Source organism: Peromyscus maniculatus, chromosome 20 (assembly GCF_049852395.1).
Source record: "Peromyscus maniculatus bairdii isolate BWxNUB_F1_BW_parent chromosome 20, HU_Pman_BW_mat_3.1, whole genome shotgun sequence".
NCBI classification, from domain to species: domain Eukaryota; kingdom Metazoa; phylum Chordata; class Mammalia; order Rodentia; family Cricetidae; genus Peromyscus; species Peromyscus maniculatus.
In genome coordinates, this window is record NC_134871.1 from 9,851,114 (window position 1) to 9,875,198 (window position 24,085).

The 24,085-nt window shown below is 38.9% G+C and overlaps 1 protein-coding gene across 7 annotated transcripts in view; it reads left to right on the forward strand.

Annotated features, from left to right (window-relative positions):
* Samd12 (sterile alpha motif domain containing 12) overlaps positions 1–24,085 on the forward strand; it is a 435,192-nt gene that overhangs the window by 21,019 nt on the left and 390,088 nt on the right. For all 7 annotated transcript variants that reach the window (XR_013046324.1, XM_042264520.2, XM_006982393.4 and 4 more), the window contains exon 2: positions 19,320–19,498. Coding sequence is in view for 6 of the 7 variants with exons in the window: in XM_042264520.2 (XP_042120454.1) it covers positions 19,320–19,498 (179 nt within the window). In the remaining variant the exon portion in view is untranslated. The remainder of the gene's footprint in view (positions 1–19,319; positions 19,499–24,085) is intronic.

The window sequence follows — 24,085 nt, forward strand, 5'->3', positions numbered from 1 at the left end:
GTGTCTCATGGAATATATGGTGGCAGTGGGCTTCTTTTTTTCCTAACCTTGCTCTTTCTCCTTGGCTTGAGGTAGCCTCTGTGTTATATGCATTCCTGGTGTTTCTCTCCCTTCTTATGAGAACACCTGCCATATTGGATTAATGATGCATCTTTGGGACCTCATTTAACCTTAATTCTTCCAAGACCTCATGTCCAACATGTTTCTGATGGGTGCCAGGGTGCCAGCATATAAATTGGTTGGGGTATATGCAGTCCCTAACACATATGAATCATTTGATTCTCTGATGAAAGCTAGAATTCCTTTGCCCAAGACAAAAAAAAAAAAGTAGAGTATGCATTGATGGAAAAGTTTGCATATAATTACAGGCTTGACAATTCTCTGTTAAGTAGGGATATTAGAAGCAGCCCTTTGTAGAGGGGAACAAACACCAGAGAGGAGGAGAGATGAATGCTTGAAAGAAAAGGGGTACCCTATTCATTCATTCAGTCAGTCTTCCTTTCAGTAACTCTTCACTAGTGCTGTTTAGGAGGCAAGCACTATGTGAGGGTTATAACATTGCAAGATCCTTGCTCTTATCACTCAGGGCTTTTGTTATGAGGGACAGACAGAAAACGAGCATATGTGCCATTTACTATAGAGACCACCAATTACTGTGTAGATAGTTGAGAGAGAATGAAGTGACTAGAATATTTTCAGGAAGCTCCTTACTGTGAAACTGATGTTCAAGAGGTGTGAATGACCAGAAATCAGCTGTACAAGTGAAAGCATTGGTTTATTCTTGAGAAAGGGATTTTAAGATTTAAATCAATGTCACCCAGACAAAGCCAGTTCCTCTTAGACCAGTTGTCATATTCACGTTTGCTGATGGTGTGGTAAGAATTTGAACTTGCTATAGTTAGTCATGGCAAGATCAACTTCTTTGATTTGAGTGTCTTACTCTTTTACTGTCTCGGAAATTTCTAAGTCCTGGGTTCCAGGGGGTCTGTCATTTCAAACAGCTCTGCCTCTAAATTCATTGACTGTCAGATATTGGTAACTGTTGAATTTAGCCTGAGGATGGAGCCAGCATTAGTTGCATGGCAAATGAAGAAACAAAAAAAAAAATCATTATGCATAGTGTGGGCTCTAAAACAGAAAGACCTAGAGGGACCCCAGACTGCAACTGAACAGGCTGATGAGAATGCTAGAAGCTGAGTCCCAAGTCCATTGGCTTTGGGATAAAGAGCAAAATCTAACCAGGGCCTGAAGGGCTCTCCATTCTTCCTTTGAATGAGCCAGAGTCTCTGGCTTCATTGGCTTTGCAAAGATGATGCCATCCACCTGGCTGGAGCGTGTCTTAGTGAATTCTGGCATGTTCTCAGGAAGGATTTTTTTCTAGGCCCCAGACTAGGTAGGGTTTGCTTTTCTTTTACAGGTTCTCCCAACACCACATACAACCTGGTGGTGCTGTGCCTACCCATATAATCTATAGCACATGAAATCATCCCTAGTGATGCTTGGTTTGCATGACTGCCTTCTCTGCTAGGTTCCGATCTGCTATAGGCATGGGCCACATCAGACATTCTCACTGGGGACTCTTCCTTGGCTAGAAAAATTGCTGACACATAGAACGTGCATAGTAAGAAAGGAAGGGAAGGAATGGTCGCTTGCCAGGCAGACCAGTAAAAGGAAAGCATGGTAGGGATAGACAAAGGAGAGTTATAGTCATAAGACATCATAAGACAAGGAGTCTGGGAGGTCACAGACAGAGAAGGAGAAAGACGGTGAGAAAATAGAGTTTCAGATACCAAAGGGAAAAGTGTGGAGGATGCTGGTGAGTAAAAATGCCTACCATAGCAGAGCATTAGGGTGGCTAGAGGTTCATGGCTTTCCTTGGGGTCAGCCGTTAAGGAGTGTTTAGTGGAGTCAACACAGGTGGAAGAGAAGGATTACAAAGGATCAAGACCTTGGTGGGGAGTGGGCACTGGACACAGTGGTTGGACAGTGCTCTTAAGAGTGAAAGGATGGATTGCTTACCAGTTCAGGCTCTGCTGTTGGGCAGTGGCTTCAGAGACTACACCTGCCACATGCCGGCCTGTGGATGAGAAAGTTACTTATTTGGTCTCATTTTGCTCGTATGCAAAATGCAATCCTAGTATGTCTACTTCATAGAACTTACATGTTCTTACATATATTATCTATTGCTGTGTAAAATATTCTTGAGCCTGGATATCTTTTTTATTATGATTTTCTGGTTACTTGGATGTTATGTGACTTTTCTTAGGGAGACATGAAAAAATAATGTGTATTTTACTGCAGATGGAGCTTCAGCAACAGTCTAAAAAAACTGATTCTTCCCAAGTCTATCGTAGAGAACCAGTGAGTTTATTGTGATTATTTGAATAAGAATGGATATTTAAGGCAGATGAACCATCAAGAAGGAAAGAAAGGAAGGAAGGAAGGAAGGAAGGAAGGAAGGAAGGAAGGAAGGAAGGAAGGAAGGAAGGAAGGAAGGAAGGAAGAGCACACCTCCATATGAATATCAACTCAAAAGCTGCATCCCTCTAGAGTTCCCTGCAGAACTCATAGGTAGCTCCATCACAGAACCTCCTTTCCATTGGCCGCCACTGCTTACCATTTATGTAAGCCTGGGCAAGGGTCCTTATGAATCTTGTAAGTTATGTGAGGACTCTGAGTCTCTTTCCTTCCCCTAAAAGAGAATGTTTCTATTCAGAGTGAGTAGCTACACAACACTCACTGGCCTGGCTTCTAGGTTCCTGGTTGTGATCAGTTTTACTTTGTGTGCTCCATTTTGAAGGCCAGCAGTCCCTTGAGCATGATCTTTCTCTGCCTCTCACAAGTGCCTAAGAGACCTTGTTTAAGATCTCTACTTTCATCCCGTCTACTCAGAACCACTGGCCAAATTAACATCCATGGCCAGGACCAAATTCATTATACAGGGACATATAAATTCACCTCTATAGCATGAAAAGTGTTTGGGATAGTGCCCAGGTACATCTATTTATACCTTAAAAAGTAGTAATATACTTTAAATGACAGTGCAGAAAGCTAAGAAGGAATCATTAGTTCATAAGTGGATGGGAGTGTTGAGGGATGTTATCCTATAGGACAAGAAGTGAGAGTGTTAATAGGCTTAAGGAAAGTAGCCAGTTGACTGGTTAAAGATGCAAAATAGAGCCAAAAAGGAGGCCAGGTCACAGCTGAAATGTAAACAGGGACCCTGAGAGATGACCCCTTCATGGCTTTTGATAGCAGCAGCAACAATAGCAGCAGCAGCAGCAGCAGCCGCCGCCGCTGCTGTGGAGGCAAATGGTTGAGTTGCTAGAGTTTTTCTGAAATGAGCTCTGTGTTCTTGACTCCCCCTCCCTGCACCTCCATTCTTAAGGATCGAGCTAAATAGTAACAGTTGGTGTTTACAATGTTGTAATGGCCGTCATATTGAGAAGTGACTGGATGCATATTTAGAAATAATTTACACCGCCATAAAGTAAATTGCTAATCTTTTAGAGTGGATTCTTTAGACTTTTGCTGTTTGCTTTTGTATACCAGCCAAGAAGACATAGACCAATGAGACAACTGCTAGAATGTTTTAGGAACATCATCTGATTTGAGAAGCTAAGTGGGAATATAAATCTTTCTTAAATACGCCATCATGTTCTCTGCTGTTTCCTGGTGGTTTTGTTCCTTTGGTTATCCTATAGATCAGTGTACAACTGTATGCGATTAAAGTGTCCATGGGATATGAACCTACCATGGCTCAGCTGTAAGGTGGGAGCTTAAAGGGCTTTGGAATATACACTAACCATCATCAGTTAGTTTTCCTGGTGGACTTAGCATATAAAGGGCTTAGCATATAATTATTGATGCTCTTTAAAACGATGATGTCTTGAAGCACCACCCCAAGTAATGTGGTTAAATGTTTTGAGAGTTCAGAGTGAGGAATTGAGGTGTAGAACACAATAGCATTGTGTGTGTGTGTGTGTGTGTGTGTGTGTGTGTGTGTGTGTGTGTGTGTGTGTGTGACTTAATAGTGGAAACAGAGAACTAGCCCAGGGCCTGCTCCTGTTCAACACATGTTCTACCACCAAGCTACGCTCTCAGCCTTAAGCAATGACATCCTATTATGCATATCTCATCTTGAAGGATGCTCATGTAGCAGCATATTGAACTTGAGTATTGTTGCAGTGTGTTTATTCATGCATATTAACTGAAACAACATGAGCTAAGTTTTTTTCCTGCTTGAAATATTTAATGACTACATAATTGTTCAGGGAGAAAGGATTCCAAATTTCTTATGCTAATGCCTAGGGCCCTACTTACTCAGAGTAATAACACCTATATTATTTTTCTGTCAAATTTCCATTATTCCTCTTCTCACAGTGGACATAAGCCAGGGTCATATACTTTCTAGAGGCTGTGTTGGTAAGTTTTGTCAACTCTATATAAACTGGGGTCACGAGAAAGGAAAACCTCAATTGAGAATTGGATGTCATAAGATTGGCCTGGAAGCATGTTTATGGGGCATTTTCTTGATCAATGTGGTAGGGTCCAGACCATTGTAGGAGGTGCCACCCCTGGATAGGTGGTCCTGCACTGTATGAGAAAGCAATCTGAGTAAGTCACGAGGACCAAGTCTGTAAGCAGTGTTCATCCATGGTCTCTGCTTCAGTTTGTGCCTTGAGTTCCTGATCTGGCTTCACTCAGTGATGGACCATTACCTGTAAGCCACATAAACCCTTTCCTCCCAAAGCTGCTTCTGATCAATGTTGTCTCACTCTAACAGAGAAGCGAACTATAACATATATCCCTATTGTAAGCTCCCTTCCCCACTCCCTCCATGATTGACTTGTTTTCTTTCCTCCCCCCACCCCGCCGCAAGTTGTCCTGGAACTTACTATGTAGACCTAGCTGGCCTTGAACTCATAGAGATCCACCTTCCTCTACCTCAAAATTGCTTGGGATTAAAGGTGTCTGCCACCACACCACAGCTTTCCCACCACAATTTCTATCAATGTGCTTTAGGTTCCAACTGACTTGCTCTTCCTTACAAACATCCTCTCCCCAATCTACACCTTCTTTTGAACTGGCTCTTTTGCTTGGTGACTTCCTATGTTATGTACTTGGAAGCCTGAGTTCCTCTTCAGACTAATTTGAAATACTAGGCTCCTAGGAAGCCTTTTCTGAATTTTTTTTTGTGGGGGAGGGGCTTGGAAGTAATCCTGGCATTTCTCAATTTCCCATCCTGTCATCATGGCTTTTTCTGTAGCCCTTACTGATACTGCACCACTCTTTGCTCCTGTTACCCATGGTGTAACTATTGATCAGCTTGCTTGTCTTTCAAAGCATAACAGTATTCAGACTGTTGGTTTACAGAGGCACTTTCGAAATGAGAACACATGTAGTTTCTATAGTTGTTTTTTTTTATAAGCTTAAAACTCACATGCATATAAGTAAGATACACTTACCATTTCTAGTCTGACTTCATGAAAGACACAGTGAACTCAAAAAAAAAAATACAGGAGAGGTGGTGTGAGAATCGAAGCAGGCCTGCCCCCCCCCCCCCTTTTGAGTAGAAGACTTTAAGAGCAGACTACTTTTCATTTTGCTGATGGCCAATGACAGCTTTGTCCCATGTTCCTGTCCTGTCTAGATTGGCTTTAGGGAGCTGCCTTCTTAAAAGACTGAGCTTTGCCAGAGCTGATTTATCTGTGGACCCCAATTTATCTCTTTCCCCTTCAAAGATAATCTTGGGTCTCTAAAAGCTTGTAGCAGGAAAATACCTGTGATTTGTGACAGGAGCAACCAGGTTGGGGGATAGATTATTCAAAAATCTGATGGTTGTCTGAAGTAACTAAACAGGAAGTCACTTGCTTCTACAAAACCATGTCTGAAATGCATATAAAAGAATAATATATAGGTTACAAAGCTGATTTTCAAAGGGTTGAAAGTTTTATTACAATCCTTGTTAAGACATTATAGTCATTTTCTCTTATCTTTAAGGTGTAGATATGACTACTTAAATGATTTACAACAACTCTAAAAGCATGATCTTCTAAGGTAATTTCTGACCTCATTTTTTTCTCTTTCATTACTGTCAAAGTAATGTTTATGGAATGAACACATTGATTTTAAGACAGAGAAGACACCAATGATCCTCAAGCTTGGGCATTCTAGTAGCACTCTTTGTGATGATGAAGATGCTTAGCGATGTGCACTGTCCAAGTACAGCAGCCACAGTAACATGGTACTACTGAGGGAAGGAATTTAAAGTTGTATTGATGACTTCCTCTATCATGGTATTTCTTTCATTACTCTCCCACTCTGTCCCACTCATATAGCTCGACCATCCCATTCCCTTATGTTCTCATCCCTCGTGATGGGGAAACCTACAGAGACAGCCAAGCAAAGTTAGTGGGAACTCATGAACTTTAGACCAACAGCTGTGGTGCCTCCATGGGACTGGACTAGGCCCTCTACATAAGCAAGACAGTTGTATAGCTTGATCTGCTTAAGGGACTCCTGGAGTAGGATCAGAATCCATTCCTGGTGCATAAGCTGGCTTTTTAGAGCCCACTACCTATGGTGGGACACCTTGCACATCCTTGATGCAAGGGGAGGGGCTTGGATCTGCCTCAACTGAATATGCCAGGCTCTGCTGACTCCACATGGGAGGGCTTACCTTATTGGAGGAGGGAATGGGGAGTGGGTTAGGGGGGAGGTTGGGGTCAGGAGGAGGGAGAAGAGGGGTATTTGTGGTTGGTATGTAAAATGAATAAAAAAATTTCTTAATTAAAAATTTGTATTGAAATAAAATTAAGTCAACTGCTAACTGTTGTCATGGTTCTGGTTTCTCTTCCTGCTTTGAATAGTGACCTTAACCATGCTGCTTCACATCTTTATGTCTACCTCCTTCAAATAGCTCTCTCAGCACTAGAAACGAAAAGCCTTATATGCACGTCAATCATTTAGTGCTTGCTCTCCCATTCTTAAAGTATCAGGTAGTAACATGTAAAGAGTTCCTATGCTAGGGTCACATTTATTTTTTTATTATCTGGGTCTGATGTTGGAGTCACCTTGCCAGTAAAACCTATATAAGAGATATGGATACTGTTTTATCATGTAACTCCATTCCTCAACTCGCAGTAGTATACACACACATATATATATTTAGTGTGTGTGTATGTGTGTGATGTAAATATATATGATATATATTCATTTGTGTAAATATATATATATATATATATATATATATATATATTAAAGCTGTTCTTTTTCCCTTCCTGCTTCTCAGTTGAATTTTACTTTAGTTTGTATTTTTCACTTAGGAATGCCTTTTATAATTCCTCCTTACATGTATCCTTTAAAACAAATGATCAATATCTTTATTTAACTGTTATTGAAACTGCTAATTCTTTTTTTTTGTTTTGTTTTTTGTTTTTCAAGACAGGGTTTCTCTGTGTATCTTTGCGCCTTTTCCTGAAACTCACTTGATAGTCCAGGCTGGCCTCGAACTCACAGAGATCCGCCTGCCTCTGCCTCCCGAGTGCTGGGATTAAAGGTGTGTGCCACCATCGCCCGGCTGAAACTGCTAATTCTTAATGTTGCCTCACATGGAAGGAGAGTAGTGGAATGCAGATAAAGTATAGGCATTCATTGAATTCATGTTAGATGTCAGCTGCTTTATTAATATCCTGTCTTGCTGACACAGGAACAATGCAAGGGTCAAAAGTCAGATGATATTGTAATTACTCTTGTATAAAGAGCATGCTTGGACTGCCTGTATTTAAATGCATATATCACAAGACAGCAGTAGAGGTTGTACTCTACTTGTGTTGAATGAAGATGACTAAACATGGCAAAGTCATTTGTAACTATAATCAAAGCATATTTAGTACCTTTATTGTTTTTATTAACATTAAAGTTAATCTATATGCAATAAGCAACATGTATGGAATGTTAATTTTCCAGTTTACAAAATATCATATAAATAGAAAGCAAAGCACTCAACCTTTTGATTACCTCAATAGTGATTTCTACATTGTCCTTAAATAGTCCTCATTCCCTCCATTTTACTGCCCAGTCTACCCACTAAACCTTTTAATTTGGTTATTATATTTTTCTTAGCTCTCACATTTTAATTTGTCATTTATTTTGTCTATTTCCTTACAGGTATTTTCTATTCCTTCACTGGAGCTTTCTATTTTTTTTTTCCATCTGTGTAGAATAGTATCTTAATTAGTGTTTACTGTTGCTGTGAAGAGACATCGTGACCACAGCAACTCTTATAAGGAAAACATTTAATTGGGTGGCTCATTTACAGTTTCAGAGGTTCAGTCCATTATCATCATGGTGGGGAGCATGGCGGGTGTGTAGGCAGAGGTGTTGTTGCAGTAGTAGCTGAGAGTTCTACATCTTGCAGGCAACAGGAAGTCGACTGAGACACTGAGCAGTATCCTGAACATAGGAAACCTCAAAGCCTGCACCAGCAATGACACGCTTCCTCCAACAAGGCCATACCCACTCCAACAAAACCACACCTCCTAATAGTGCCACTCCCTATGAGTTTATGGGGACCAATTACATCCAAACTTCCACAGGTAGTTTCTTACTGAAGCATTTTCAGAATAGCTGCTTTAAAATCTTTTCCAATATTTTTACACCCCAGTAGTCTTGATGATGACATCCATTAATTATCTGTTTGTTTGTTTCTTTGTTTTGGTTTTTGGGGACAGGGTTTCTCTGTGTAGCTTTGGTGCCTGTCCTTGATCTCTCTCTGTAGACCAGGATGGCCTCAAACTCACAGAGATCTGCCTGGCTCTGCCTCCTGAGTGCTGGTATTAAAGGTGTGTACCACCGCTTCCCAGCTTTTTATTTATTTATTTATTTTTTGAGATCCTTTTGATTCTTGGTTATACGATGTTTTGTTTTAATTGAAAGTAGATATTTTCATTTTATGTCATGAGACTCTGGATCTCATTGAAATTTTCTGTTTTTGTTTGAGTCCTTTATCCTTGCTCTGGACAAGGGGCTGGTGGGGGGGGGGGGGTTGGATGGTACAAAATAACTACTGCAAGGTGGAGTTAGAATACACACTCCCCTCTTGACCTCCCCTGAAGGTGAAGCTCTTCACTATGGCAGAGTGCTAATCAAAGTCCTCGATGTTCAGGAGGCTTCCTCTTGATACTACCCTAAGAAGGAGGGATCAGATCTTGCCTGGTAGCAGGGCAAGTCCACCCTTAATATATCATCATAAGTGACACTTGGTGGGTGAGAAGGCAGCTTCATTATTAGTTGACAGACCTGGAAGTTGATCTTTGTTCTTGGCATCCTGTGAAAGCTACCTTCTTGATTTGTTGGTGTAACTTGTTTCAACTGAGTGAGGGTGGAAGTCACTCTCCCCAGTGTTTGGTAGAATGGGTAATCTGGCATTGTTTTCTCTCATGGCAGAGTAGAAGAGTTATGACTGAATGTTTTCCATAATTCTAGGCTCTCTCTCCCTTTCCTGGTGCTTTGGTTGCTGAGCTTCAATCATGTCTTCTTGTCTGGGCTCCTTCTGCTCTGAGTCTTGTATATGTGATGGAAAGATAACCCAAGGAATGCATATCCATAGTGTTTCTCTAGTTGTAAGGTCTTTTTATGGTCTGCCTTGTCTCCTCTTTAGTCTTATGTTTATCTGATTTGTAGTCTTTACCAGTTTGGTTTTAATGTTATAGGATAACTTTAACAACAAAACAGAGTAGAATACCTATGATAAAGCATCATTTCATAAATCAATAATACAAATTGATTGGACTAATTTAGTTCTATCTATCTATCTATCTATCTATCTATCTATCTATCTATTTATCTACCTATCTACCTAATTTATCTACCATCTGTATATCTATTTCTCTATTCATCCATCATCTAATGGTTCACACTATGAAATATTCTTCCTATACCATTGTTAAAAATATTTTAAACTGAAATGATATAGATCATGTGTCCCTCCTACAGTAAGATACCCACATCCCTTCTCTAATAATTTAGATACTTCACTATCGACCTTTGTGTCCTCTTTAAGAGTGAGAATATTTAGTATGTGTGCACCTCAGAGATTGTTTAAACCTTTCCCCACTCCATTTACTGATGCTAATATTATTTTAATATCTACTGTATTTATATTGTCTAGTCCAGAAATATTGGGTAAGATGGGTGAATATTTGATGTAATCATTACAGTTAGTCTTTGAAGAATGGCATTGATTATAAGAATCTATTCAACAAAGATAACATTGTCTCTGTAGACCAAAAAAAAGCAGAATGAGTGTGTATCATGTGCTTCAGAAGGGACACTGTCATCACACAGCTGCACATGGTGTGAACATCTGGCTGAGATGGACAGTCATCTTCGCCCAACTCCGGAAGCCACATCAGTGTTGCTAGGGCTACCATTGGGTATTGTCTTAGGGTTACTATTACTTTGATGAAACACCATGACCTAAGCAACTTGAGGAGGGAAGAGTTTATTTGTTTTATATGGACACATTGTAGTCTACCAGTGAGGGAAGTCAGGATAGGAACTCAAACTTGGCAGAAAACGGAAGGGAGGAGCTGAAGCAGAGGCCATGGAGGAGTGCTGCTTACTGGATTGCTCATTATGGATCGCTCAGCCTGCTTTCATAAGAAAGATCCTAGGACCACTATTCCAGAGACAGAACCACCCACAGTGGGCTAGGCCCTCCCCGATCAATTACTAATTAAGAAACTGATCTTTGGGCATGCCTACAGCCAGGTCTTAGGGGGCCATTTTTTTCAATTGAGCATCTCTCCTCTCCAATGACTCTAGCTTGTGTCAAGTTGACATAAAACTATCCAGCACAGGTGAGGACAACTGGCATATTTTGTGAGTCATCATGCTATTTCTTCTCATTTATTTTCATTGATGGTATATCTTCTTCCTTCTTGGTCCTTTTTTTTTCATGGAATAAAAGCCTTACCTATTACTGGTTACTTAGATATTCTGGAGATGAAAACATCCATTGTTTAATGTTGGTGCACTACTTTTCTGGCTATTTTGTATCTTAGCACTGATGTTCCTGTATAGAGAAAAGGAGTTCTACTTGTGTTTACAAATTTGAAGCTTCAGTATGTGTATGCTAAGCTAGATTTAGCTCACTAAAGGGGAGCTTATTCTGGTTCCTCATATCCTGACACAAGTGATAAAATTAGGCATGCTTTGAAATTGGGGGTGAAGGAAAAAGAAATTGGTTAGAAGGCAGTCCTGCAAAGACCTAGGGATTCTTTAGTACTGTTAATAGGGTATGGGGATGAGGTTCTTATACCCCAGCATTCTCCAGGATACAGTTGCATTTTACTCGAGAACAAGAGTCAAAATTTTTACAAAGGGAAGGCTAGTAAATATTTTATTCTTTAGGCCACACAGTCTCTGTTTTAACTCTTCATTTCTACAGTTGTAGCACAAAAGCAGATGAACAATACATGAATGAATGAACAAGGTAACAAAGAAGTAATGCTTTTGCTCTAAGTTCTTCGGAGTGGTTCCTGCATTCATTCTGTCTCTGATAACTGGTTTGTTTGTTTGTTTGTTTTTTTGTAACTATCTTCTTCATATACTTCTTCCTTGTAAGTTACTATTGTGCTTATCCAACTTCTGAATTATGATGAAAGTGTGAAACCTCAATCAGAATATTTTCCTAGGGCCAGTTTTGCATTTTCTTCTCCATTAAGAAGAGCTAAGCAGTCATCTATTGTTGGTTAAAAGAGAGTCATGCATTTTGCAAGTCATATAAAAATTGCAGACAATTTGACTTTTAGTGTCATAATAAGCAGGTGATTATTTTTCTCATGTGCTTTGAAGATCAAAGGTTACTATTTAGGAACAAATTCTGATTCCGTCCAAGAGGTCAGAGCCACTGTGACTGTTTGTCTCCTGACCACCTCTCGTGTGTGGAGCCATTCTAGACTTCCTTTGAATTCCAGGTAAAGACAAGAGGGCAAGCTAGTATCAAAAGATGTCCTCATTTGTCAATAATGTTCTAGTATTTTTCCCTCTCCTCAAACTCCTGCTCGTGTCCTCTGCACTAATATCTGCCCACAGCCACATGTGGCTGGAAGGGTGGCTAGAAAACTGAAGAGGGCTTTGAAACTCTGTCATTTTGGAGTGGCTGAAAGGGGAAGTACTGGAAATGTGTTTGTACCCCAAGGTGTCTACAACAAAGAAAAGTAGGACCTGTGTGATGATTGGATTATTTCTGCAAGGAAGTCTTTACTGAATTTGAATCCAGAATGATTGACTGGTCCATAGTTACTACTTAAACTTGTATTTGTAGAGTATCTACTCTGTATCTTCCATGAGAGAGGTGTATCTTCTATGAGGAAGGGCTGCTTCATTCAGGGGCTTCATCTCCAGGTAGAAGCAAGACATGCACATGCAGTTTTAAACAGGCTACCCCAGTTCTAGAAGCTAATGACAGGGATTGTCATATCATTATTTCTAAGACCATTTATTCACTTGACAACAGTTATTGGGTGCAGTTATGTTCTGTAGCTATGGAGGCCTTTTTGGAGTAAAAAACGAACAAGAACATCTCCATTCTGCAGATGATAGTCAAGCATATCAAAATAACTCTGTAGTTCTGTCATTTTTGTGAATTGGACAGGTAGTTTGGAAGCAACTTTTATTTGCTGTTCTGAAAAATACACAAGTTATTCAGAAGCCAACCACCATGAATTGGATTGAATCAGAATCATTCCATCATTTTGTGCCTTTTCTTTAAACAATGACTGAGCATCTACTGTTAAATTGGTTATTCGGCCAGGTACTGGGTATGTAAAGCTCAATAAAATGTAGTCAGCTTCTCCTAGGAACTATTGGTAGTCTAGGCAGGCATGTTATAAATATTTGCAATGCATAGCACATACACACGGAGACACATTCTGATCTTCTAATAAGAAAAAATGTGAATTGTCAACATTGTTTAGGTAAATACACTGAGTGCAAGCCCAGTGAAAGCTTCACAGTGTAAAGAAGATGACATTAATACTGCCTGAGGGGTTATCCATTCAAATAATGTCAGAGAAGAGAGTACTGTATAGAGATACCAGTTCAGCCATGGCGGGGAAGAACACACATTTCAGGCAGCTGTGGTGGAGCTGCTCCTGAGGGTTCATGGTAAATGTTTGCTCATTGTCTCTGTTTAAAGCAAAGCTTTGTCAGAATATAGGAGTATTGGAAACGAACAAAGCTCTATTCTGTTTCATGTAAGATGTCTGGGATTAGGAAAGATTGGTAGTTGGGTGACTTCTTGGCAAAGTACACCCTAAATTTGTGTAGTGTTGTGGTTCATATTGTGACTCTTCTTATATCTATATCTATGTCTATACCTATCATCTATCTATCATCTATCTATCTATCTATCTATCTTGCTGTGGATATTACTCTATGTAAATAAAACACTGATGGCCAGTGACCAGACAGGAAGTATAGGCGGGACAAAGAGAGAGGAGAATTGGGGAAACAGGAAGAAGGAGGAGAGACACAGCAGCGACCGCCAGGAGAAGGGCATGTAAAGAAGCCGGTAAGCCACCGGCCACGTGGCAAGCTATAGATTTATAAAAATGGGTTAATTTAAGATATAAGAACAGTTAACAAGAAGCCTGCCACGGCCATACAGTTTATAAGTGATACAAGCGTCTGAGTGATTATTTTATAAGTGGATTGTGGGACTGCGGGGCTTGGGGAACCTGGAGAGAAGCTCTCCAGCAACACTATCTATCTATCTATCTATCTATCTATCTATCTATCTATCTATCTATCTATCTATCATCTCCTATCATTGTTATTATATAGCAGTGTGAAGAGACAAAATGAGCCTAACACTTCCTTGTTTGTTACTGTCACCTAAGTCACATCTAAATAGCATTGCTGGAGGTATAGCTCTGAAAGGACCAAGCTTGCTTTGAAGCAAGCAGCAGCCCAGTTTGGATGGGACCTAATGTAGAGGTGATTCCTTTTCCAGAAACATTCTAAAGTATTGTCGAGCTTTTTTTTCTTTACATATGTGCACACACACACACACCATATTTAGAACCCATAATAACAAAAAAGTCATGTACTAACTGAGAATAACAATGAGGGTACTGACGAGGAAAGTCTGAAGCCTTCAAATATCAATATCTTGAGAACATTGCTTTCTACTTATTGGCGATGACATATGGGTCAAAGTGAGAGTGCACATAGTGGGATTTTTGTTGTTTACTTTGTATTTAAATTTTAATTATGGTAAAATATAATTTAAGCCCTTGTAAGTATCTTGTGGAATACAAGACAGTAATACTAAGTAACTGTCACCACTGCCAACCTGTGAAACCTTTTCATTATCCCAAACTGGAACACTGCACATCTAGCTTCTTGAAAGCCCCCCATTTTCTCCCACACCCCAGCCCCTGGGTAACAATTGTTTTATTTTTGAACTTTGTGGATTTGACTGCTCTAAGTACTTAATATAAGTGGATTCATGCAAGTTTTGTTCTAAGTGCTCATACAGGTTTTGTCTTTTTATTCTCTTTTGGTTTCTTGTGACAAGATTGAACTGTATAGCTCAGACTGACCAGAAATTCATTATGAAGCCTGGGCCTCAAAAGTGTGACAATGCTTCTGCCTCAGTCTTCCAAATGGTAGGAGTGCAGACATGAGTCACTACACAGAGCTATATTTGTCCTTTTATGACAGGCTTATTTCACTTAGCATAATTTCCTCAGTGTTCATCCATGTTATTTTTTCTCTCAAGATCTTATTTACATTTAAAACTAAGTTATAATTTCATTTTATTTGTCACATTTTTTCCAGCCCTTGTTTCATCCATGGAACATTTGATTGTTTTACCTTTCTATTTACCAATATCACCCTTTCATTCTTTTGTCACCCCCAGTGTCAATCAACCCAGGCTCTCATATTTTCTTGATATCTGCTCCTGTTGGTCACTATATGTAAGATCAACTCCCTTGTTTAGGAAGCCAACCTACATACCATACATGTGAGCCTAGACGTCTTCTTCAGTAATAATCCTTTGGTTACATTGCCTCATACAACTATTCTCAGGAACTGAATGCTCAAGAAGTATAGATATGTCCACCACATGGATGTATCTGCCTCCCTTACTATGGCTGCAAATCCTAGGAGGGCAGGTACATACCATCTCATATTTATCATCATTGTCTCCACTTCCAGATCTCAAGCACAGCATATCATACACATTTAAGAAAAAAAATTGTTCAACTGTAGAATGAACTCTGGTTTAGAATTCTCCTCTCTTTACACAGCCATGCCTTAAATCAATAGGAAATTTTTCTCCACTAGTAAAATATTTGGTGTTCAAAGTATAAGATAGTCTATAAACAAGAGGCATAGTATAGCTTCTTGACTCTCTATACACGTAGCCTTATTCATCACACAAATACTTAAATCTGCCATACCTGTTCCCTCCTTGACTGCAAACCTAGCATTGATTTAGGTTTTTGCTCTTGCACTTATTTGTTTAAATTATTTCTGACAGGTTTTGCTTTGTTTTTCCTGAAATTTCATGTCCCTGATATTTACAAATCAAGGGATGTTCCAGTGGCCTCTTCTAAGGTGTGACCTTCATCTCTGCTCATCATGTACAAGGCACCCCCTTTTGCTTTCTCATTTCTGTCTTCATCACTATCCTTGCTTGTTTTCACTAAAGTTATTTACTTAGTTTAATGGGCTCACCTGCTCAGGGGTCAGCTTTGAGACCTCCTTCATGTTTCTTCAATTTTCTCAAATATTCCTCTGTTTAACAGGTTTCTAGTGATAGAATCAATGTCATAGAAAGCTTGAAGTCTTTACCTAAAGGTTTTCCAGCTATATGACTTTTGTTTAATGTATTAGCTTTGAACATTTCAAAATGAAGAGTTAAAATCTAAAATGTGTGTTAGAAACTCCCTGTTCAAAACAATTAATGTGAAAAATCTTCACCACAAATATGTATGTATCAAGCATGGTGTTAAGATTCCATTTTGAAGACTTCATCTTCTTTCATATGCACCCTCCCCTCAAGGGGAAGCCAGGTGAAAATTTATATTAATGCACAGGTAGAATAAAACTTCTTTCTAAGAGAGGGACCTATGGGAATAGATGAAGGGAATATGGGAGTCTGATTTGGTGGGAGGTGATAGGGCAAAAAAATCCGAGGTGTTGAAAGCTCACACTCGTTCAGTGATATTTCCACACTCTGAATTTCAATGCAGAAAGCAACAGGGGATCATGCTGGAAGAGAAAGATCAAAGCTGGGCATTTTTCTCTCCTTCATTAATGTCTAATTCCATCCCATGTGAATCTACCATCTCCCTACAGAAGCACACCTTTTTAGAATAATCACAATTTTAGTATATGTAATTGAATATTCATTTTAAGTGGGCTAGTCTTTGGAGATGTAGAAGCTGATTGATATTAACAGTAATTAGTTTTGTGCTCTCACAGGTTCTCTTTCTATCACTGTAATTTGAGTATTGTAGTTTGTTCTCCAATATTCGTTCTATCTCAACTCTATTGAGTAGCTCTGTCCCAACTCTATTGAGTAGCAGCAGTAAATGTTTGGGAAACTGAGCATAGTTGAATTTCACTTGGCTTAAGTTCACTGCAGTCACTTCAAGGGTTTCAGTCCAATAATGAACATGTTATTTACTTTCAGCCAATGGGAAAGGATTAAAGTTTAAAGGATGATTTGGGGGAAAGAACCGCCTAAGTTCTCTCTTCTTCAAGGCTAATACCTGAAGCATGTAGCTCAAGGGTCTCTATGTATAGGATAAAGGTGATGCTACCAATAGCAACATGAAGAGATGGGGAGGGGTATCAAGGTCCTTTAGAGGACTCTTGAGCTACAAACTCAGCTATCTTGGGACTTGTACTTAGACAGAGCTTTCCATTATAAAAGCTTACAAGTTTCCTTTATATTTAATCTAGTTTAGATGTGCTCATCTCTAACTTAAAATCATGTGCATTCCAAATGATCCTTGATCTTTGAGACCTTCTGCAGACACCTGTGTGACCTTTTGTGACCATAACCCTTTTGAGCCTCATTTCCTTTATCTGAAAAATGAATATAATTATATCTGGCAGAGTTTTTCATGAATATCATTTGAGGTTCATAACACAGCCTGAGGGAGAGCACATGAACTGATACTTTCAGAGTGCTTGACTTTGTGATGTGGCTGCTCATTGCTTTTAGGAAAGCTGGAGACTAAGGGAAAAGAAATCCACTAATAGTATCTATATAAAATGGCAGGAAATTGCATGCCTATGATCTTCCTTTCAAGCAGATGGTTTAGATTATTGGATATTTATTCTCTGAGGCACTTGGTATACTAGGGGAAGGTCACGGGTGCAGGGGTGAAAAAGAGTACTAGAAAAAAGTGTATATAGAAGTCACATTAAAGGCAAAACTTAAAGGCTGAGTAGAAGTTGGGTGAATAATGGAGGACATTTTAAGCGGAGAAAGAGGTACAGGTGTTTGAGTTGAGAAAAAGGAAGCATGTGAACAAAGATTGTTGATCAAGGGATATTGTAGCGGGGAGAGAACCTGGAAAGATCAAAGAAGACAGATAACAATGGAATTTGTTAGACAAGACAAAGATTTCTGAATGATATATGTGTGAAATGAGGCCACCGGAAAGTTTTAAGCAAAGGAGTCTCATGGCATGGTATACACACATTTATGTTCATGGGTCTTAAGGGACAAGAAGAAGCAGATGAATTAGGTTGGCAGTCTGAGTATGTGATGTCTGCCTTGGTCTACAGTGGGGGAAAGGGAGATGGAACAGGGGATGCATATGAACACTTGTTTGAGTTCCAGCTAATGGTTTTGCTGGTAGATGGGGGGGATTGTGGTGAATCTTGGGTAGAGTGAAGCCATGCATGACTCCTCAGCTTTGGGGAAATCAACAGGCAGATTTTTGTCAGTTCAGTATTGAACATGTTCCGATTAGGTGTTTCCTGTAGCAAAAGCTATGGGAATCAATGATACCTGTTAGTAAGAAAGTAGAGAATAGGAAGAAAATGCCTTACCTCACTTCTATTGTGAAGTATTGTCTAAGTAATTTTCTCTATAAAATAGTCTTCAAAAGTTAGTAAGAGAAGTGGGAACCACAGCCTTGTTAGAGTAGCTAGTGAAAAATGCAGGAGTGTAGAGTTGAAGAGATGACCAAAGGGGAAGAATGAAAAGGGGGAAGGTAAAGATGATGGATTATGGGAGAATGTCAGTGAATTAATGTCCTCACAGAGATAAAAGGGAGATTTTAGTATTTGACTTTGAGCCATCTGAGATCAAAGAGCTGATGATGTGGATGAGAATTCAAATCTTTTGGGTTTGGAACACAGAGATGCTTTATTATGACACATCCTAAAACACATGCACATTTATGCCATGTGCACACATACAAATGTACAGGTATACAGATGCATGTGCAAGTAGTGGTCTGTGGTAATTTGTCTCAGTGAATATATGATTCTCATCACATTCATTGCTATTTCTTAGATAAAATTGGGTTACATAGGTATATAGGAGGAGCTTATACCTATTTTTCAAATAAATATCCCAAAATATGAGCCCCAGATTTTATTGGTAGAGATAGTCATTTCCAAAGATACAGAGACTAAGATGAAAAATTAGAAACTATTGTGCTTGAGTGCTCTAATCCCCTCACCTTTATCTTTTCTTCCATTGTAGCAGTGATAACTTTTAGAAATCATGAGTTCATTTGTCTGTACAGTTCTTAGAATGTTCCACCTGTGTTATTGAAGTCTATATTGGAAGAGTTTACCACAAGGACGGTGTGTATACACATGCCCAATAAATATAGGGTGATTGAATTTAAGAGGGTAGATGGAGTGGATGGATGTTTTATGAACAGAGGATTTCAGTAGGATGCAGAGAATGAGCAGGTTCTAGATGCAGGCAGAGCCATACAGGAGGCTGCAGGGCTGAAACAGCTAAGTGGGAGGTAGTCATGACGTTGCCTGATCTGGTGCTCCATCTGTAATGTGGGGATGAGCAATGTGCTCAAAGTAAACGTCTTTGGAATCAAGGGGTTTGGATTTATACTTCCAAGCTCAAGATTTCCTACAATGCCTTGTTCTTTCCTTACCTATGTTGTTTCCCACAGTCATTAAACCACCTCTCAGCTCACAGACACCTTGTTTCTTCCCACTTAGGCCTGATGAAATATTTCCTGTCACAAACACTTTCTTTGTATGATCTGTTTGTTTCCTGAGACCTATTCGTTCGTCTCTCCTAGCTCTCCACTGTGGTTTGAATCCACGGGGTATCGATCACCCTGCCCATGCTGAAGGAATTAAGCTGAAAATTGAAGGTGAAGGTGTAGAATCTCAATCCATTAAAAACAAAAATTTCCAGAAGGTGCCTGACCAAAAAGGAACCCCCAAGAGACTGCTGGGAGAAGCTGAGACAGCAAAGGTGAGCCACTCGCCAATTAAGCACTAAAAGTCTGAAACTGTAGCTTTGCTAAACCATGGTCCAGCCACAGAGGAGGGCCGATAATGATTCTGCTAATCACTGATGTATCTTTGGTTATATTAGCACTGTGTCTTGCTGATAAATGATAATAAATGACAGTGTTGACTGAGTTTCACTTTGGGTGAAATCGAAACACATGTGTAGCTGTCTCATAGTGTGAGGCTCTGGACCATGGGTTATAGAAAAGACCCTCTGTACTTAACAAGAATAGGTTTTTAAACCTTCTTTTTTTGCACAAGTTATGCAACTTGACATTTCATAGTCTCCCTTTACAAAGGAATCCTAAAATCTGCTTCCCCTATTAGGATGAGCTGAGCTGAATAACTGATTTTGTGCCCTTAGGGGCTTTTGCTGACAAAAGCTACTAATGATAATAACTGACTTTTGTAAATTATATGCATATATGGCAAATTTAAAGGTACAGGGGCTTATTGTGTCTTTAATCCTCCTATGAGTCAGATGATAGCAAACCTTAGTTAATGAAAGAAATAACTGTTTTATTTTGACTGTTCAGTCTTTGTCCTAAAGGTAGGTGCCCTACAACTGCCAAAGTATGTGTTGAAAGTATATCAAAGAGTGAGTGGGGTGCTGAGGGGCTGATGAGGGTTTTTTTTTTTTTTTTTTGGTGAGGTGAGGACAGTTTCTTTCTTTCTTTTTTTTCCATCACAGGCAATTTATTTTGTTCTATTCATTCACAGTTAATACAGAAAATACTTGGAAACATTTCCATATAATGTTTGACACAGAAATCATCAAATAGAAGTATACAATGTTGACAGGAGGCAGTACATTTATAATTTATAACCCCAAATGTATTTATAAATTAGAAATGGAAAGATCTACAAATGAAATTATGAAGGTTCACCAAAGTCATTTAATCTGTCAGTTTCTCATTCATTTTTATGTCTTAATAATATTCTATTGTATGAATAAGCCACATTTTATTTCTCTCCAGTATTTGATAGCTATTTGAGTTGTTTTAACTTTTTTACTATTAGCAACACACTGCTGTAAACCTTCATGTACATGTTTCATAGGTGCACATTTTCAGTAGTTTGAGGTTATATTCCTAAGGGTAGAATTGTTGAGTAACAGAGTAACAATGTTTTGCATTTTGACCAACCACCAGACTGTTTTGCCAAAGTGGCACACCATTTTACAATCTCACTAAATCCTTGTTTTTAAGGCTCTGATTTTTGTACAAAAGCATTCAGTCATTCTGTCAGACCAAACCAGGAAAAGTAAGCTATAGTTCAGAGCTGTTCTATTCCATTTACTATGCAAAGCCAATCTTGGCGTTTGCAACTCTCAGCCCTTTTGAGTATTCTTGCAGTGTTCACCTTTTCCTCCACCACTTTTTTTTCTTCTTTTTTTCTGGTTTATTTCTATCTATTACAAATGTATAAAAAATCCTCCATCAACGCTGCTGATAGCAGCAGAACCTTGAGAAATATACCTTTGGTTTGCCTCAGAAAAGGAACACATATTGTACTGTAAAGTTTATAAAATTGGTGCAAAACATTGTAATAATGTTACAATACCACTTTTAAGAGTTCAGTGACTAATGGGGAGCCGATGGGATACATGCAGAACTGTGAAAGCGATCTCACTTAGCCAGCTGTACACGTAGACTGTAAATCTACATTCAGATCATTTCTGAACTAAGACTATCATCTCAGTTTATCTGTTGAGGTCAACCAGGAAACCCTAGAATATACCTTGATTTTTGCAAAAAAACAAAATGGGGGGGGGGATTTCTTCAGCATTTCAGTCCACGAGTAACAGTATCCTAACAGGCAAAGTGTTCTCTCACTGTCAACATAGAATGAACTGCTGCTGGAGGTCAACTTGGGCTTTAATTTGCATTAGCACTTACATGCATAGTAGTCCAAGTTGTTGACCTCATGACTTTAAAAAGTAACTCTAAAAAAGTAAAATGGCCCTTCTTGGAAGACTAAAGAAAGACAATCCAGCCACAGTTGTAAAAAGACTCATCAAAACTATATACCCTTTTATGAATTACGCCTCAATTAAAAAAAAAAAAGAAAGTAGCCCCAAATAAGAAGCAGCTCTGAAAAAGAAAATATAACTTAAGATATTTGAAAAAAACAAGGTGAATACATGTTCAAAAGTAATTAAGATATATTTTCTTAAGGCTATCTAGAATTAGGCTTTAAAGAATTCTACCATTTCAAGTTTACCACTAGTTACTAGATACCTATTTACAAACAAGATGTTCACCTTTTTTGTTCCATTATCAAGAGAAAAATCTACCTTCAGACTATGAGGGTGGTGATGGGGAGGGACTAGAAAACAAGATTCAAACAATCCCATGCAAATATCACATTTTTCAAATGGAAGAACTCCAAACTGCACTAGAAGTTCCAATCACTAAGACACTTTCCATTGAAATGATTTAAGTACAACTACATGGCACCAAGGTTTAGACCTAATATAGGCCTGACAACCAAGTCCTTGTTTTCTGGAAGAAAGGCCTCAAAAGTCCCACTCAATTCCATATAACAATACTTCAAAGATCAATTAGGTTTTCCTTTCCTTAATATTTTTGTTTTTGACTTCTAATCCTAAAGACTAGATTAAAACTTAGCTCATTTCCCAGAAGGCATTGCTTCCCTTTGCTCTATGAAAGAGTCTACCAAGACCTCTTCCTCAAAACCATCTAGCCCCCAGCCTCCAGCCTTTGCTTATGATGCATCTTTCTCAACATCCTGAAAAGGTAATGTAGGTAAAATATGCTCATAAGCATTAAAACTAGTTGTTAGAAAGACGTAACTAGCTTTATAATTTAAGTTTTAAAGCATAAATACTTGCAGCTTAATCTGCACTGACAATGATTGTCGAAGCCTAGAATTCAACATTTACAAATTCTCATTCACACACACAAAACACACTATTATCACACAACTTATGTCTTGAGAGAATCTTCTGCTTTTTAAATCTTTGGCCTCCCAGTCAATCCCAAGTTCAACCAACTTTTCCGAGTTCTGGTAGTTACCTGGACCACTGAGGCATTGCCACAAGACTTCTTCTCTTTTGAAACATCCTTTTTCTCTAGATATTAGGATAGCTACACCAGCTTGTTTCTTCTGTGGTGTATATTGGTGTGGGATTATCTATTGCTTGATTTTTCATGGATGTGTTTAGCTTCTTTGGGTTGAATTTTCCCTTCTAGTGCTTTCTGTAGGGCTGGGTTTGTAGACAGGTATTGATTAAATCTGGTTTTATCCTGGAATATTTTGTTTACTCCGCCTATGGTGATTAAGAGTTTTGCTGGGTATAATAGTCTGGGTTGGCATCCGTGGTCTCTTAGTGTCTGCAGGAGATTTGTCCATGATCTTCTAGCTTTCATAGTCTCTATTGAGTAGTCTGGTGTTATTCTGATGGGTTTACCTTTATATGTTACTTGGTCTTTTTCCTTTGCGGCTCTTAATATTTTTTCTTTGTTCTCTGTGTTTAGTGTTTTGATTATTATGTGGCGAGGGGACTTTTTTTTTTGGATCCAGCCTATTCGGTGTTCTGTAAGCTTCTTGTATCTTCATAGGTATTTCTTTCTTTAGGTTAGGAAAGTTTTCTTCTATAATTTTGTTGAATATATTTTCTGGCCCTTTGAGTTGGTATTCTTCTCCTTCTTCTATCCCTATTATTCTTAGGTTTGGTCTTTTCATGGTATCCCAAATTTCCTGGATGTTTTGTGTTATGACTTTTTTGTCTTTAGTGTTTTCTTTGACTGACGAATCTATTTTCTCTATCATGTCTTCAGTGTCAGAGATTCTCTGTTCCATCTCTTGCAATCGGTTGGTTATGCTCGTTTCTGTAGTTCCTGTTCGTTTTGTCAGGATTTCTATTTCCAGCATTCCCTCAGCATGTGTTTTCTTTATTGTCTCAAATTCATTTTTCAGATCTTGGAATGTTTCTTTCATCTGTTTAATTGCTTTTTCTTGGCTTGATTTGATTTCTTCCCATTTTTTGTTCGTTTTTTCTTCCATTTCTTTAAGGGAGTTTTTAATTTCCTCTCTAATGGAGTTTTTCATTTCCTCTTTAAGGGAAGTTTTTATTTCCTCTTTAAGAGAGTTTTTCATTTCCTCTTTAAGGAAAGTTTTTATTTCCTCTTTAAGGTAGTTTTTCATTTCCTCTTTAAGGAAAGTTTTTATTTCCTCATTGAGGGAATGTTTTATTTCTTCTTTAAGGGCCTCTATCATCTTCTTAAAGTCATTTTTAGGGTTGATCTCTTCTGTTTCTTCTGTCATGGTATGTTTAGGTCTTGCAGGTGTAGAATCACTAGGTTCTGATGTTGCCATATAGGTCTTTATGTTGTTGCCTGTATTTTTGCACTGGCGTCTACTCATCTTTTCCTCTGTGCGGTGCAGGTGGTGTCTGTGTCTGAGAGTGCCTCCCCTGTTCTAATTTTTAGTCTTGGTTTAGTAGGGGTTCTTGCTTAAATTGGTGCTATTGGGCTGTGTCTTCAGGGACAGCTGATTTCAGTTGGTGAATTATATACTTATGATT